General features: G+C 32.2%; 1 protein-coding gene across 1 annotated transcript in view; it reads right to left on the bottom strand.

The window, feature by feature from the left end:
• LOC114336777 (2-phosphoxylose phosphatase 1) overlaps window positions 1-19,528 on the bottom strand; it is a 50,378-nt gene that overhangs the window by 23,444 nt on the left and 7,406 nt on the right. The window contains exons 2-3 of the mRNA XM_028287153.2: window positions 18,036-18,178; window positions 14,783-14,906 (exon numbers count right to left, since the gene is read on the bottom strand). Coding sequence (XP_028142954.1) covers window positions 14,783-14,906; window positions 18,036-18,178 — 267 coding nt within the window. The remainder of the gene's footprint in view (window positions 1-14,782; window positions 14,907-18,035; window positions 18,179-19,528) is intronic.

Raw genomic sequence — 19,528 nt, forward strand, 5'->3', positions numbered from 1 at the left:
TTGAGCTAAATAATAGTAACTTATAGCTAAGTAATATAGCAGCTAAATTAGTAAACTATATTAATTTTCAGTTAAAAATGGATGTTTTTGGTTGATTTTTAAAATTTTGTCGGTGTATTTTTTGAAAATAGATTTTTTGTTTTTCCAGTATTTGTTACTGTTTTTTGCGAAGAAAAAACAGTTTTTATCTCATACTAATAGTAATATCACGTAATACTTAAATAAATGTGGAGTTAGTTGATTAATTTATTGTTTTATTTGCCTTATATAAATATGAGTATTTTCAATATGCGGGATCCCGCAAATACCGAGATCCCGCGGGATTGAAAATTCGTAGTCCCGCAAATACCGAGATTGAACTCAGGCTGCGGGATTGGAAGCCCTAGCTGCATCTGAATTATATTTTCAACGATATCCAGAAAGAAGGCAACCAGACAAGAGAATTTTTAAAAAGCTTGATTCAAATTTATTACAGTATGGATGTTTCGTAAAACCACAGCGTCAGTATGAAAAAAATAATGAAGCGAGAGTTTTAAATACGTTGGGTTATATACACGCATACCATAAAACTTCTTTACGTCAAATTGAGAAGGAAATATAGGTATTCCAAATAATAGGTATTCCAAATAATAGGTATATAATAAATAATAGGTATTCCAAAGACAAGTGCTGAGATAATTTTAAAGAAACATAAATTTAGGCCTTATCGTACATCTGTCCGACAAAAATTATATCCTAACGATTATTTGAGGATACAATTTGCAGAATGGTATATAGAAACATGTAATGAAAATCCAAATTTTTATTCAAAGGTAATATTTAGCGATGAAGCTCGCATATCCAGTGCAGGAATATTTAACCGACACAATGAACTATATTGGAATGACTCAAATTCCCACTTAGTTCAAGGGATCAGGAGGCAAGGCAGATTCGGTTTTAACGTTAGTTGTTTTGTCAAGCATAATAAATTAGTTTATCACGTATTTGACGATAAACTAACTGCTGCCGGATATGTAGATATCTTAGAAACGAATTGAAATGATATTTTTGATGAGGAATATTTGGCTGATCGGAATACATTTTGGTTCCAACAAGATGGAGCACCTGCCCATAATGCAGAATTCGTTGGAAATTATTTAAATGAAAAATTTCATAATCGGTGGATTGGAACTTATGGTCCTGTTAGGTGGCCCCCTCGTTCACCAGAACTAAATCCTCCTGATGTTTTTATTTGGGGATTTAAAAAAAACAATATTTATAAAACTGAATTTAACACCAATGAAGAATTATTACAAAGCAGTCATCAAGCATTTAGAAAAATAAAACCAGTGCATATACTCAATGGTGTAAGATCTGTAAGAAAAAGGTGTCAATTATTATTACAACAAAACGGGGAGTATTTTGAACATTTATTATAATTTTCATATTTTTGTAAAATTAATTATAGTTGTTACGTTGTTTATTATTGTTGTTTGTTGGTTTATGTTAATGTTATTATTTTTGTAAAATGAATTCTTGTAGTTAAGTAGTTTTTTGTTGTTGGTAAATTCGTTATTCCTATTTTTTAAGTTGATTGATTTTATTTTTGCTAAATAAAAATGTCAAGGATTGGTACCCTAATATTAAAATGTTAAAATACGTTACCGAGTGTTTTATTTTTAAGTGCCTTTAACCTGAAGTCAAGTATAAACAATTTATTTGCACGGTAGCTCCAACAACTGAAAATAGATAGACTGATATGTCATCAGATGAAAGAGAATTAAAAAGGTAAATGAAAAATGTCAAAATATACAGGGTGTCCCATTTAAAAATGCATAAGTATGGTTTATATTTCCTTAGCGAGACCCCTAAAAAAGTTTTTTGTACGCCACTGAATCCGTCCATAATACATATATCTATCAAAAGCTCCTATAAAGTTTTTTAAAATTTTTCTTAATAAAAAGATGTGCAACCCTGTCGTTTTCGACATTTTTCAATAATCGCCAGTATCTCGATAATGTGAGGAGCTATTGATGATTTGATTGGGCAATCGTTACTTTAACGAAAAAAGAAGTCATGGCTACTTTTTTTCTATCTCCTCTAGTTTTCGGTTTACACTGAAAAACATACCAATTTGGGACACCCTGTACTTTATCAACCAAAGTAGTACAGTAAATGCAGAAATTAACAGACGTATATATCTAGCAAATAGAGCGTACTATAGATTAAAGAAACTTTTAACATCAAACATAGTTACAAAAAGGACAAAAATATTTATATACAGAACTGTAATCAAGCCCGTCGTCATTTACGCGTTAGAAAAGTGGATGATAAATGATAACAAACAATGATGAAGAGCGGTTAGGCTGTTTTGAACGTAAAATCCTTTGACATATTTTTATAAAGGCGTGCAGGAAAACGGATTATGGCGTAGACGCTATAATTTTCAAGAATTTTCATAGTTCATTTCTAAGATTAGGACAAGACGAACACACACCCTGAGAGATTGAGCTAGTCTGGGGTGAACGATAGCTATCTTAGTTGATTGGAGTAAAATTTTCGAATATTATTTCAATTAGCTGGGGTAGTCTACAGTTCGTTTATTTCGTTTCACTCGTGCCCCACGTTGAGCGCCAGTGAAACGAGTATGCAATAGCTATCTTAGTTGATTGGAGTAATATTTTCGAATATTATTTCAATTAGCTGGGGTAGTCTATCGCATACTCGTTTCAAGCTTTACCGCCTTTATAGTGAGCCTAGTATTGGTGGATCTATCAAAATAAACCGACTTCGGTGGCTAGGCCACTTAAAGAGAATGAATGAGATGGAGCCATCGAAACACATTTATAACCAAAGACCGGATGGAGTGAGGAGAAGAGGTAGGCCCAGAGCACGATTTAAGGACCAGGTGGAAAAATACTTAGGTACTGGAGTATTAAGAGTACGAAATTGGAACACCAAGGCGAAGGGCAGGAAAGAATGGAAGCTGATGCTGGAACAGGCCAAGACCCACCATGGGTTGTAGAGCCAATGATGATGATGAATATTGTGCTTTAGTTGCATTGGTAGTGTCTTGGCCCAAACCGTGCTGGATAGGCGCAATGCTGATAGAAAAGATATTCGTGTATCAAAGTTCAGAAAACATTTTCAGAACATAATAATGAAGATCTTCTCCAACATAACAAAAATTATACTGAAATGATGGCTTCTTCTGAAAAAGCTTCTGTTTGGATTTTAGGGTGAGAACTATTTCAGGAAGAAAACCATTACAGGATATAAAAATCACGATAGGGTATTGGAATCTTGGAAGTCGTGCAGATTGTTGTTTTAATACTCTGGGCTAATTAGCAAAATACAAGGAAAAGACATTTTTTATTTTTTTTTATTTAGCTAATGCTTCGACAACTAACGGCCATTGGCATGGTAGGTACGGTGAATTTTTGCAGTTAGGTACCTAGTGTCATGTGTAGTGTGTGTGTGTGTGTTGAGTAAGTGTCTTGTTACTTTGCCGTTATTGTCTTTGCAAAGAGACGCTAATTGTATCCGAACGTCTGCGGTCCCTCCAGTGAGTACCGATCCCACAAGGACAAAAACCATTTTCATTTATTAATTTATAATAAACGAAAAATCTCTGACCCTGGTGAGATTCGAACTCATGACCATTCGGATCTTTCGATCCAAAGGTAGGCGCTCTTACCACTGAGCCACAGAGGGGGAAAAAGTTATTTACCAGCAATTTTATTACTGAAATCGAATCTTATGATTCTATATATTAATAATATAGGTATGCAAAGTACGCAGATAGTGTGCTACTTTTTTATAAACAAAATGGCGTCCGAAAATCGTGTTTTTTTTTCAATTTTTGCTCTATAACTCCAAAGATTTTAACTTTATACGAAAAACATCAAAATAAAAATTCACTGTAATTAAATTCTGCATAGAGATATGTTTTTCACGATTTACTTCGACGCAAGTTTTCCTCGGAAAATGCGGGTTTTTCCAACAAAATCTTTAATTTTCCAGATTTATAATCTTTAGATTCTATTTCCAGAAGCTGATGGAAATTAAATGAACAGTTTGGCAACAATTAAATTGTTAATAATCGTCATAATAACCACAATATTTACGATGCATAAGAATAACTATGATTTTTGTATAAAAAGGCACTATACCTATCTAATGTACTTGACAGAATTGAAATTGGACTATTTGGACTGAGATCTGAGCGGCCTCAGGAATATTTTAAAATTATAAACAATTTTTTGGCTTATAAACAAATAGAATATCTCGGGAAATATTACGAGCGAAAAAACGTTTAATTGCGATGAGTGGTTCCTGAGATGCAACCGGTCAAAGTTGACCGGCATGTACAGCGAAGATATAAGTACTAGGATGGTAATTTTCGAACCATCACCTTTTTATTTCTGTCCTCTTTCTCCACACAAATTTTCATATCTTTAAAAAAATCATAACATATATTATAATAATAAAAACTATCGGTATTACGGATTACAACGGATTATTGTACGGATTATTTTGATTACGGATTATTGTATTTTTTGGCTGAGAAGCCAAAAAATAAAATATGATAATATCAGCAGAAAAACCAAATATATGACAACATCTAAATACCCACTAAACTACGATGTAAAATCGAAATTGATGGGAAAATAATAAAGCAGGAAGCAAGGTTTAAATATCTGGGAATAGATATAACCAGTTACGGAGATGTTGAAGAGGTGGTACGACAACAAAGCTTAAAAGCAAGTAAAGCGGCGGGATCTCTTAATGACACAATCTGGAAGAACAAACACCTAAGACAAGACACAAAAGCAAGAATCTATAAAGCAACAATTAGACCTATATTAACATACACGGCGGAGACAAGACCTGACACATCTAAAACGAGATGGCGAAAATTTATTAATGCGTTAGTTAGATGGCTCTACTCGAGTTACTTGGGAACAAAAAAAAATTGAAGAACATTGCTCCATGGGAAGCCGAGAAATAGTACATTGTTTACCGGGTAGGAAAAGCTTAACATTCCTGGACGACTGTGAAGATTGCTAAGTCGAGGCGCAAGCCGAGACTTAGCAACACAGAGTCCAGGAATGTGGCTTTTCCTACGAGGTAAATATACTATTTTTCCGCAAATCGTTTAAAATTCGACAGATATTGATTGATTTAAAAAAAAAACGCGATAATTTTATTCCCAAATAAATGGTGCTTTGAAATTCCTAATAAAATTCCTAATAAAATTGATCTTAAAAATGTATTCAGCAATGACTTGATGTTTTCAAAATATAAATTAATTCCTTATAAGCAATGTGTTTTCTATCATTTATGTAGAACACTAACAACTGTACGGAAATATCATTTCCTTACAGTAAGGAAATGACATTTCCTTACAGTAAGGAAGTCCTGACTTTTTCTTCAAGAAATTTTGACAGGAATGTCAAAATTTCCTGGCGATTTGCGGAAAATGCATTTTTTTAACGTATACCGATTTTGAACTTTAATATTCTATTTTCTCCAACCTGATTTTTTATTGAAATTTTGGTATTTTTGTTATTTTTCACTCGAAATACCGATAGTTTTTATTATTATATGTTTTGAGTCTTTTAAAGATATGAAAATTTGTGTGGAGAAAGAGGACAGAAATAAAAAGGTGATGGTTCGAAAATTACCATCCTAGTATTTATATCTTCGCTGTACATGCTGGTCAACTTTGACCGGTTGTATTTCAGGAACCACTCATCGCAATTATACCCCAGGCTGTGGGTGAAAAATAGGTCGATTTCAGGATATAATTCAGGAATTTTTGAAACCTATCAGGTGTTGTAAAGGACGATGCCAGGAATAACTTCTACTAAAATGTAACCAAAAATATTGTGCGCTGTTTTTTTAATTGCGATTTTCATTTGTTAAATTTGCAATTTTTATTGATTTTTAATTTTGTAGCTTAGGATATTGATTTTAGAGAAAAACTTTTTAATGGAAAGTTGTAGTAAATTAAATAACTACCATTTGAGCTATGGTAAGTTTAATTTCGTTAATTGGTTATTGCAAAACAGCCTGCGAAAGGTCTAAAATGGCCGTTTTTTACAATTGCATTATTTATTGTACAAATAATTTTTTTTATTTTTTAAAGCTTTAAAATGAAGATCTTTCAATTCCAAACATAAAAAAAAATTGTAAAGCCAGATTGACGAATTTGTTGCTTAGATATTATAAATTATTTATCCCAAGAGGTCAAATGTCGAAGGCTATAAATTTTTGAAGAAAAATCGTAGAGAGTTGGTGAAACATCTAATCTCATTCTAAAGAGTTATATTTTCATATTCTGATGTAAATAAATGCGTAAAACATTTTTAAACCTCTAATTTTTGGGTTTGAAAATAAGGGGGCAAATTTCGTTATAAACATTTAGAGCTGAAGCGGCCCTGTACATCCTATGAGTTTTTAATTTACAGATTATTGTTGCTGAAGATGAAACAAAGATTTATAAAAAAATAAAAAATTTCTACGACCAACTGAAGCCGAGCTAATTTTTGGGATTGAAAATAAGGGGGCAAATTTCCGTATATACATTTAGAGCTGAAGCGGCCCTGTACATCCTATGAGTTTCTAACTTACAGATTATTGTTGCTGAAGACAAAACGAAGATTTATAAAAAAATAAAAAAAAATTTACAACCAACTGAAGCCAAGATAATTGTTTTTTTTTCTCAAGTCGTAGTGCCTTTATTATAAATTAAAATTATTATAAAATATAATTACGCACGCGGGCGCGCGGATTTGAAGCGAGCCGGGCGATTTGCAAAATTCGGCCGCTTGCAAAAGCACCGATTTAAAAAATAATTTTTAATAATTAAATGTAATTATATTTTATAATAATTTTTATTTTAAGATAATATAAGTCTTTCTTTAGTCAATTACTGTAAAATAATTTCTTAATTGTTATAAATAAAGGCACTATAATTTAAGAAAAAAAAAAACAATTTTCTCGGCTTCAGTTGGTTGTAGATTTTATTTTATAAATCTTCGTTTCGTCTTTAGCAACAATAATCTATAAGTTAGAAACTCATAGGATATACAGGGTCGCTTCAGCTCTAAATGTTTATAACGAAATTTGCCCCCTTATTTTCAAACCCTAAAAATTATCTCGGCTTCAGTTGGTCGTAGAAATTTTTTATTTTTTTATAAATCTTCGTTTCATCTTCAGCAACAATAATATGTAAGTTAAAAACTCATAGGATGTACAGGGCCGCTTCAGCTCTAAATGTTTATAACGAAATTTGCCCCCTTATTTTCAAATCCAAAAATTAGAGGTTTAAAAATGTTTTTCGCATTTACTTACATCAGAATATGAAAATATAACTCTTTAGTAGGAGATTGGATGTTTCGCCAACTTTCTACGATTTTTTTTCAAAAAGTTATAGCCTTCGACATTTGACCTCTTGGGATAAACAATTTATATATAATATCTAAGCAACAAATTCGTTAATCTGGCTTTACAATTTTTTTTTATGTTTGAATTGAAAGATCTTCATTTTAAAGCTTTAAAAAATAAAAAAAAATTATTTGTACAATAAATAATGCAATTGTAAAAAACGGCCAATTTGGACCTTTCGCAGGCTGTTTTGCAATAACCAATAATTAACGAAATTAAACTTACGATAGCTCAAATTGTAGGGTTTTTAATTTGCTACAATTTTCTATTAAAAAGTTTTTCTCTAAAATCAATATCCTATGCTACAAAATTAAAAATCAATAAAAACTGCAAATTTAACAAATGAAAATCGCAATTAAAAAAAAGCGCACAATATTTTTGGTTACATTTTAGTAGAATTTATTCCTGGCATCGTCCTTCACAACACCTGATAGGTTTCAAAAATTCCTGAATTATATCACGTTTTTTCACCCACAGCCTGGGGTATAAACTTTTTTTTTTCTTTTAAAAGAAGCGTCCTGTCGCGTTCTTTCCAATACCGTTTTCATAATTTAATTTAATTTAATATTTCCCGAGATATTTTATTTGTTTATAAGCCAAAAAATTGTTTATAATTTTAAAATATTCCTGAGGCCACTTAACCCTCGTAAGGCGGTGCGGGGTGCACGTGCACCCCAGACCTCGTTTTTCTCACCTATCTTTTTTTAAAAAAAATTTTTATTTTTGTCCATTTTTTTATTCGTATTAAATTCAATTCTAAACGTATTCCACCCATTACAGCATTTAAAACTTTTTGCGTTTACGTGCTTTTTAAAAAAATGACTTTTGGGTGCAAATGATGAAAATTTCGTATCCTGAATTGGACGTTTCTGATGTTCCACCTGGAGCTAGCAGAGCTACGGGACAAGGTCGGTGTTACTTATGTCAGAGAAAAAAGACCAAAAGTCCCGGCATAACTGTATTGTGTGTAAAAACTTTTTGTTGTTCATTCTGTGAAAAATTTCATGTGTTTGTCTTGTGACGATAATAATTTTTTTAAGAAGAAATGAGTACTTTTTTTGTGAAATTATGTTTCGTACTATAATAAATAAGTCCTAATTATCTTTCAAATTAATTTTCCCGACGTTCACATAAAAAAATGGATATACAGATGGGGTGCACATGCTCCCCGCACCGTTGTTTACGTAAGAATCTAAGCACAGCCTTACGAGGGTTAAATAGTCCAATTTCAATTCTGTAAAGTACATTAGGTAGGTATAGTGCCTTTTTATACAAAACTCCTAGTTATTATTATGAATCGTAATTATTGTGGTTATTATGGCGACTCTAAATTTTTAATTAACAATTTAATTGTTGCTGAACTGTTCACTTAATTTCTATCGGCTTTTGGTAATATAATCTATACCAAAAGAGCTTTTATATCACTAAGTTATTTAATTATTGATAAATAATTACTAACCTAAAATTTTAGTTGAAAATTAAAGAATTTGTTGGAAAAACCCGCATTTTCCGAGGAAAATTTGCGTCGAAGTAAATCGGGAAAAACATATCTCTATGCAGAATTTAATTACGGTGCATTTTTATTTGGATGTTTTTTGGTGTAAAGTTAAAATCTTTGGAATTATAGAGCAAAAATTGAAAAAAAAAACACGATTTTCGGACGCCATTTTGTTTATAAAAAAAGTAGCACACTATCTGCGGACTTTGCATACCTATATTATTAATATATAGAATCATAAGATTCGATTTCAGTAATAAAATTGCTGGTAAATAACTTTTCCCAAAAATGGCCTATTCTCCGATAGTCTGCCTAGACTATAAATAAATGGATTTGGTAGACGTCCTTAAAATAAAGGGAAGTAGGAGACATTTTGTTGCATTCAAAGATATGAAGTAAAAAGGGCAAAGGGAAAGACCTAAGTGAAGGATACAAATTGTGGTATTTAGGGCAAACTAACACTAGAAATAGATTTGGTATAATTGCTGATAGAGAAATGAAAATGAATGTAGTAATCGTTATAGGAACGTGAGATAGAATAATATCTGAGAAAGGACCAGACAACACTCCTTATGGAAAAGTGGTCCCGGTCAAATTTGATGAAAGTTTGGTCAATGATACTCCTTGATGTGTAGATTAAAAAGCACCTGGGTCTGAATAACTACTATTCTCGAGTTACAGCCTTCTGAAGTTATTGGATTCGAGTACACGGTTTACTTTAAGTGCACTAATTTACGGCCAAGTGAACGAAAATATTTATTATTAGAAGAAGAGAAACTCATGTTCTTCATACATACTTGCGTGTTGTATATGAATTCGTGGTCAAAAATAGTTGGATCGTATTTTAGTCTTCAGCAAACCTCCGAAAAGTCTTCAGAAAACTAAAGAAGCGCGGTATAAACTGTGCTACCTACTAGATCGGTATAAGCATTATCATGTTTTCATGAATGCTTCTCAGTTATGCAATACCAGCAAATCTGCAGTTTCGCCTTATCTTTAGAAAGCTACTAAACAGTGGCGGATATAGGGGGGATAGGGGTAATTCCACCGGTAACATGTTCCAGAATTAATGAAAAAACTTTATTTAAGGAAAAATGAACGAGATGGAGCCATCAAAACACATTTATAACCAAAGAGCGGATAGTGTGACAAAAAGACGTAGGCCCAGAGCACGAGCGCCCATATAAAAATTTTTAGGGGGGGCAAACGTGAAGAAATTGCACATTATATTTTGTATACGTTGAATAAAAATATATATAATTCCACCAGGAATACCAAGCAATGCCAAGGAAGCAATTCATTCAGAAACATGTAACGGCTGACTCTAATATTTTGTACAATCCGAATCCGAATGAACCAAAGCTGATTGCATTATTAGATACGACATATTATGTCTACCTACATAAAATCAACTGTTTTCAAGTACTTTTACAATCTTATTCAATGCACAAAAGTAGACATGTTTTAAAACCAACATTAGTTGTAGCACCTGATGGCTATATTTTATCGATTTTTGGACCATACTTTTCTGATTCGTACAATAATGATGCCAACATTCTTCAACATGAATTTAACAGAGATGGAAATTATTTAAGAGATTGGTTCCAAAATGGAGACATACTCCTAGTAGACAGAGGATATCGAGATTGTATACCATTTTTACAATTACTAGGTATCGAACATAAGATGCCAGTCCTTTTGTCACGTGGATAAAAGCAACTTTCAACTGAAGATGCTAATAACTCACGCATTATTACGAAAAATCGATGGATTGTAAGGAAGAAATGGTCATTTACGCTCTGTCTTCAAATTCTTTGCCAATCCTATAAACATGCACCATGCAAAAAAACTAAATGATTTTTACCGTATTGCTGGTACATTATTAAATAAGTATCACCCACCGATCCACACGCAAGGTGCTACAGCTGAAGCAGCTGAACAGTTATTACAGAGGTTACTAATTCCCAATGTTGTACAAGCTAGAGTTGAGACTGATAATACGATTAGAAGAAATGGTCAATGGAGAAGGCTTCATAATCATGATTTTGCTAACTTTCCTGTTTTCGACTTAGACTACCTAAAAGACCTTACGATTGGGATATATCAAATTAAACTGGCACCATCTTACATACAAGATAAAATAATAAGAGAAAATGACGAAGAGTTTCAAATTGATGAGAATATGGATGAACCGGGATTCATAAGAGTTCGAATATTTTCTAGGTTTCGGCAAGCTACAAAACACCAAGTATTCATTTCCTATACGGTTGATGAAGATAATGATGAAGATGAGCCTGTAGAAGAACCGATTAACAGGTACTACTGTACCTGTCAATCTGGTGCGAGAACTGTAGGTACCTGTGCTCATGTCACCAGTGTGTTATGGTTTTTAGGCTTTGCAAGACATCAACCCAATGTTAAGTATCCTGACAGGTCGTTAGTTAACACGACGTATGATGCATCTAACCGAAATCAGCAAAATGTTAATGTACGAATAGTCGACGATGATTTAAACCCGATTTTTCCATAGACAATTGTAATTAATATTTAGCATTTACAAACTACCAGGTACTTTGTTTTTTTTTGTATTGAAATCAAGTCCATGTTCTCTACCTGTCTTATATCTGATACGCGGGACAAGTTTCATGTCAACTAATGTATTTTTTTATGTTTCAACAATTTTTTCTTTAATTATTCTGGAACATGTTACGAGTGAAATTACCCCCATCCCCCCTAGATCCGCCACTGTTCAGTATTTTTCTAAAGATAAGGCGGAACTGCAGTTTTGCTGGTATTCCAAACTGAGAAGTATTCATGAAAACATGATAATGCTTATATCGATCTAGCAGCACATTTTATACCGCACTTCTTTAGTTTTCTGAAGACTTTTCGGAGGTTTTCTGAAGACTAAAATACAATCCAACTATTTTTGACCACGAATTCATATACAACACGCAACTATATATGAAGAACATAAGTTTCTCTTCTTCTAATAATAAATATTTTTGTTCATTGACCGTAAATTAGTGCAATTACCGTAAACCGAGCACTCGAATCCAATAACTTCAGAAGGCTGTAACTCGAGAATAGTAGTTATGCAGACCCAGGTGCCATGGACTTTTTTAATCTACACATCAAGAAGTATCATTGACCAAACTTTCATCAAATTTGACCGGGACCACTTTTCCATAAGGAGTGTTGCCTGGTCCTTTGTACTTGATATAGAAATTTTACATGTTATATACGAGACGAAAATAATAAAATACTATTTCACGAAAACCATGTCTAAAAATGATGGGAAAATACTTTTTCCACCTACCTCTACCGAAAGTATACTTTTCCGGACCTGATTTTAGGGAGCAAAGTTGTACTTTTCCTCCCTAGGGAGGAAAATATTTTTCCTCCCTAGGGAGGAAAAGTAAAAGTGACGTCATGGTATTTAATTCATGAAATATAACTTATTGACGCCCTGTACAATATCTATTTTCTATTACGTAAGTATCTATACATTTTAACGTTTATTTAAAAACACTCTGTATTTTGCAGAATGGTAAAAAACAGTAAATTGTTATTCTGATTTAACAATGTTTACATTAATAATTTGACTTATATTATTGACAGTTGACAGTTATATTGTACCTACTTATTAGTTTTAGTTCTAACAAATTTTGTTGGTTAGTTACATAAATAAATTAAGTAAAAATGAAAAAATGACTTGTTATTTGAGGAAGGTGGAAAAACCATATGTATAACATGGGAGTAAAGTGCCTTTTCCTCCCTTGAATGATTACTGCCCTCCGCTACGCGTCGGGCAGTAAACTTCATTCTCGGGAGGAAAAGTAGCACTTTCCTCCCTTGTTATACAAATAGCTATTATTAGACAGTTTATTAAACAAAAAATTTGACAGAACAGTTGGACTAACGGAAGAAGTAAAAGCAATGGCCATCAAAATAATAAGCGCAAAAGTTGTTCAAGCACTTGAATAAGTTGACAAAATTGTTTGATAGAATTGGGAAGTAAGACAAAAAAGAGAAAAGGAGAAACAGTATATTATTACCTGTTACAAAAACAAAGGAGATGTTCAACAATGCACATACACACTACAGTACCACAAAACTACTGAATCGTACCATAAAACTACTGAATCACGCCATGAAAATATGGGAGATAATAGTTGATAGACAGATATGTGAAAAACAGAAATATCTTTAAATCAATTTTGGATTTATGTAAGACAAATCAGCAAGAGATGGAATTTTTATTATAAGGCAGCTAATGGAAAACATAGAAATAAAGAAATAAACGTTCATATGGTATTCATTGATCTTGATAAAGCATATGATAGAGATCCACAAGACGTTATGTGGTAGATGCTGAACAAGAACGGAATGCCCAGTGTGTGAATATTGTGGGAGATATGTATGAGAAAGTAATAGACAAAGAGGCAGCGCTGAATAATCTCTTTGAATTTACTAAAGCTAAATTTTTCACAGTTGATTACTGTGATTGTGTAGAGAAACATACTGCGGTCGGTCAAGCGAAACGTAGAACAGGGGTTACTGAGAGGGTATCAAAGTTACCTACCAAGGTAATTAAATCCATTTACTAAGGCAGAAAATCAGTACACACATTCTAAATTGAATATAAATAAAAGTTATTATAACCGGTCAAATGTATGACGGGACAGAGCCGGTCGGTCGGCCCCAGTGAATGTACAGGGTTATTCACTATATTTTGACCCCCTTGTAAACTGCTTTATTTACAGAATTAGAAAAAAATGTAAAATACAAAAGTTATTCGATTTTTTAATTATGATTTTTTGACATATATATCGTACTAGTGACGTCATCCATCTGGGCGTGATGACGTAATCGACTGTTTTTTAAATGAGAATAGGGGTCGTGTGCTAGCTCATTTGAAAGGTTATTCAATTCTCTATACAGCACTATAAACATTAAGATCACTATTTATACAGGGTGTCCAAAAAAAAATTTTTGAATTATTAATTAAACAATTAATTTAATTAAAAAAAAATTTTGGACACCCTGTATAATTAATTATGTTAATGTTTATATTACTGAATAGGCAATTGAATAACCTTTCAAATGAGCTAGCACTCGACCCCTATTCCCATTTTAACAAAATAGTCGATTGCGTCATCACGCAAAAATGGATGACGTCACTAGTATGATATATATGTCAAAAAATCATAATTTAAAAATCGAATAACTTTTGTATTTTACATTTTTTTTAATCATGTAAATAAAGCAATTTACAAGAGGGTCAAAATATAGTGAATAACCCTGTACATTCACTGGGGCCGACCGACCGGCTCTGTCCCGTCATACAGCTGACCGACTATAATAACTTTTATTTGTATTTAATTTAGAATGTGTGTACTGATTTTCAGCCTTAGTAAATGGATTTAATTACCTTCGTAGGAAAGCAACTTTGATACCCTCTCAGTAACCCCTGTTCTACGTTTCGCTTGACCGACCGCAGTATGCTTCTCTACACAATCACAGTAATCAACTGTGAAAAATCTAGCTTTAGTAAATTCAAAGAGATTTTTCAGCGCTGCCTCTCGGACTATAACCACTAGTGTTATAGTAGATGGAGAAACTGATCAATTTCATATGACTGTATGATTGCATAGTAATGCAGCTTCCCTTCTTCTGATCTAGCAAATTCATCAGCTCTTTTGGATAGAAAGTAAAATTTTACGTTGCCAATATCAATTTTAAAACTTCTATGCAGTTCTCCGGAACCAAAGCTTTCAACTACACTATTTATAATACTTTTAATTTGTTTTATTGATTTTTGATATTTTTCTATATTTTAATAATACATACCTTGCATAGTTAGTTGGCCTAAATGACACTGACTAGGATGCATTGGCAAAAATGGAAAACCATGAAATGGTCCTGGTCCAACCCATGAAACTTTCCCAGGAAGGGATTGATTATGTAAATAAGCCTAAGAATAAAAACAATCATTTATCTTTTATTTTTGATATAAAAATTTTATAGAAAACTCCATTTTACAATAATTTTCATATCTAGTAATACCTAACTATAATACACATAAATAAGTTTTAAAACACATATGTATATGTAAAAGAAACCAATATACAGGGTGGCTGAACGAAAACGAAACAGACGTATTATCAAGAATTATGACTACATTTTTGAAAAAAGCTACACATCAATTTTTGCGATTTGATTAAAGGGGGACACATTTTTCCAGTATTTTCAATTATTTTACTTTCACCTTAAGCCAGGTGAACAATACCAAAGAAAAGAAATGCAGCTATATCGACTAATCAATTTCATGAGATACACCCTTAAGATAATTTTATGAATTATACAAAATCAACTATTCCATTATTGGATTTAGAAATGGTCTAGATAGATGTTACCGTTAATACCCGATTCCAGTTAAAACCCGAATTTACTAGGAAAAATTAGTTTTAACTATACGTGTCCAATATCAAACATTCATTATTCATATCCGATATTGAACAGTATATTTTTATCACCCCGTATATCACATGAGCCAATTTGTTATGGTATAATACATGTACGGGTTTCTAATTTAGTTCACGAATTGTAAATTGTAAACAATAATTCGGGCAATTGCATTATTTAATTTGATGATCAAATATATTTCTTTGTTCTCAATAAGTATTTGTAAATATACTCAGCGCGTGGCTTGACACCAATACACCAAGAATACACATTTAGAATCATTCTCAATAATCACTTCAACCAGGCAAGATGTGCCTTTAACTTCAGTCAATATGTAGCATCAAACAGTCTTCAACTGAAACGCGAATAAGTCATAAGTCAGTACTCAAAGATCTCCCGGGGTAACCACCCTTAGTGTAGGTCTCATTAATAAATTCTCGCATTACTATTTGGTGTTTCCATTCTCTCTGAAGAACAGCCTCCACTGAGCCCCACGAAATTTATACAATACGCTTTACACAATTCTAGTTTTAACTAGTCAAAACTAGATTTGACTGCTAAATTCAGTAGTTAAAACTAGAAATCCCGAACGAATTTTATTTAGAGTAGTTTATACTAGCTCAAACTAATTTTTACTGGAATTACTTGCAAATACCAGTTAAAATCGTTGCGAGAATAGACAAATACCATTTGGCTTGTTCGGGGTAGTGTTAATGACGAAGGCGGCCTTCTGCTAACTTCCTCTATGGTTGGAGCTTCTACTCCATTCTCTACTTCATTCTCTTTTACGTAGTTCATACCCATTTCATATTCCATGTCTCTTTTTATCTTTTTTAGGTATTCGTAAGCCCCTCTTATTTCGTTGTTTTTGAAATTTTCTTCCATTTTTTTATTTGTCCATTTTCATAGGCTTTTTTGTTATTTCTACATATCTTGTCTGCTTTCCGTCTTGCAACTTCAAATGATGTTCGTCTTTCCCATGTCCTTGTTATCAGTATTGCTGTTTGGATGGCCCTCTATGAAGTGCATTTCTAGCGTCCTTAACTCATTTGCAACTTCTTGTTCGAACTTCTCTTTACATTCCTGAATCTTCAGTTTCTCCAGGTCCAGTTTGTTTGTTCTTTGTTGTCTTTCGTTTCTTTCTCTGTTAACTCTGCATCTAAATTTGGTTTGTAGTAAAATATGGTCTGATCCACAGCATGCTTCTCGACGTGTTCTCACATCGGAGATACTACTGGCTGCCCTTTCGTCTATCAGCACATGGTCGATTTGATTGGTTGTGGTTCCATCTGGTGAAATCCATGTCATTTTGTGTATGTCTTTATGTGGGAAGCAGGTGGAACTTATAACCATGTTTTTAGTGGTGGCAAAATTTATCAAAAACTCCCCATTCTCGCTTGTTTAATTGTGCAGTGAGTGTTTTCCTGTTGAGATATCTTCACGTTTTTTGCATAAACCTTGAAATATTGATTTTACGCCTATTTATCATTAAAACAATATTTTTTATATACATATGTATATTTATACAGGGTGTAACAAAAATACAGGTCATAAATTTAATCGCATATTCTGGAACCAAAAATAGTTCGATTGAACCTAACTTACCTTAGTACAAATGTGCACGGAAAAAAAGTTACAGCCTTTTGAAGTTACAAAATGAAAATCGATTTTTTCCAATATATCGAAAACTATTAGAGATTTTTTATTGAAAATGAACATGTGGTATTCTTATGGCAGTAGTATTTTAAGAAAAAATTATACTGAAATTTGAACACCCCATAAAAATTTTATGGGGGTTTGGTTCCTTTAAACCCCCCCAAACTGTTGTGTATGTTCCAATTTAATTATTATTGTAGCGCCATTAGTTAAACACAAGTTTTTAAAAACTTTTTTGTCTCTTAGTAGTTTTTCCAAAAGTCAGTTTTTATCGAGATATTTGAATATTTATCAAATTATATTTTGAACCATATTAAAAAAGAAGCCACATCTCTATAAAAGATGCTTTATCAAAAAAAATACAAAGAGGCAAAAAAGTTTTAAAAACACTGTGTTTAACTAATGGTACCGCAGTAATAGTTTAATTGGAACGTACACAAACATTTGGGGTGTTTAAAGGAACAAAACCCTCATAAAATTTTTATATAAACATATTAAAAAGAAGCCGCAACTCGATAAAAACTGCCTTATCGAAAAAATACTAAGAGGCAAAAAAGTTTTAAAAATATTGAATTTAACTAATGGCACCCCAATAATAATTTATTTAGAACGGACACAAAAGTTTGGGGAGGTTTAAGGGAACAAAACCCCCATAAAATTTTTATGGGGTGTACAAATTTCACTATAATTTTTCTTTAACATGTTCTGTCCATAAGAATGCCACATGTCCATTTTCAACAAAAAATCTCTAATGGTTTTCGATATATTCAAAAAAATCGATTTTCATTTTGTAACTTCAAAGGGTTGTAACTTCTTTTGTGTGCATATTTGTACTAAGGTAAGTTAGGTTCATTCGAACTATTTGTGGTCCCAGAATATGTGGTTTAATTTATGACCTGTATTTTTGTTACACCCTGTATATTATATTATTTCATGTGAAACCGAATTAGTTTTATATAATAAAAATAAAGCACAAATTTACCTTATATGTTGTCAACATCTCAGTGGTGGGTGTCCCACAGTTTATGGAAGATATTTTCTTTATATGCTGAAGAGGGCCCCTATCTCCATGTCTTATGAGTATTAAGAGGCCTTTAAGTGACCATTTGCTTGTGTGAATAGCACCTAAAATTTATAACTATTATCAAGGGCTTTCACAAAACAAGTTTTATTAATTCAATAGAAATTTGTGAGTTAATAGCCCGATCAAAGAACAATCTGACCCCAAAAAAAAAAATAAAGGAAGGATGAAAATTTGGGATAGGTAGTTGAAATTGTCTATTATTATATAAGAAAAAGTTTACAATTCTACATCCCCTCCATTTTTCAAAAATATAGGGGAATACCCCCCTCTCGAAGGTGAAAAATATACATTCAAAATAAGTCCGGAATTGGATAAAATGACTAATTCTAAGCAACTTTTGTTCTATAGAGTTTTTTCCCTAAGTCAATACTTTTCGAGTTATTTGCAAGTGAATATGTTCATTTTTAACAGAAAAAAACATGTTTTTGGACGGTTTTTCGGAGATAACTCAAAAAGTAAGTATTTCAGCGAAAAAAATATTCTTAGCAAAAATATAGCTTATAAAAAACTGAAAAAAAAATTGTGTACGCTTGAGGTCTGTGGACCCAGTAGAAGCAGAGTTGTAGCTGATGAAAAGTAGGTTCTTCTTCATAAAATTCCAAATCGAATATTTCAATGTGAAATAACCCAAAAACGGAGCACTTTTCGGGGAAATTCATTTCAACTTTTAAAGTGTTTAAAAAAACTTGTAACATTAAAAGTAAGTGAGTTACGCTCAAAATATTGTTGGTCCCTTTTATTTTTTGGTAAAAAAATCGCGAAAATCACCCCCTAATTAGCATCACAAATAAATTTTATCATTACCACTTCACAAGTTACTTTGCTTATGTATTATTTATATGATCTGTAAGTTTCATCGGTTCAAAGTGCTTATTTTTGAAAAAGCTGTAGTTAAAATAGCTTGAACGAGTAACTAATCACGAGTTTAGGCAAATTTTGAACAGCCATAGCATAATCAATTTTAGTATAACAAGAAAACAAAAAAGGAAAAATATTCAGAAAAGCAAAACGTACATTTTATTACTCTTTAAGATTTTTGGTATTACTAATAATTTTTAAGTTAATTCCATGAACAATTCCATTTTTTTTTTCAAAATTAAAAAAATGTTTTATTTTAAACCCAATTTTTTTCAAAACTGAGCACTTTGAACCAATGAAACTTATAGATAATATAAACAATACATAAGTAAAGTAACTTGTGAAGCGGTTACGATTAATTTTATTTGGAAGGCTAATTAAGGGGGTGATTTTCACGATTTTTGTACCAAAAAATAAAAAAGACCAATAATATTTTGAGCGTCACTCACTTATTTTTATTGTAAGAAATTTTTTTAAAGAACAAAACTTTTTTAACCACTTTAACAAAGTTGTAATGAATTTTCCCCGAAAAG

The sequence above is a fragment of the Diabrotica virgifera genome, chromosome 3 (genome assembly GCF_917563875.1).
Source record: "Diabrotica virgifera virgifera chromosome 3, PGI_DIABVI_V3a".
Taxonomy (NCBI): Eukaryota; Metazoa; Arthropoda; class Insecta; order Coleoptera; family Chrysomelidae; genus Diabrotica; species Diabrotica virgifera.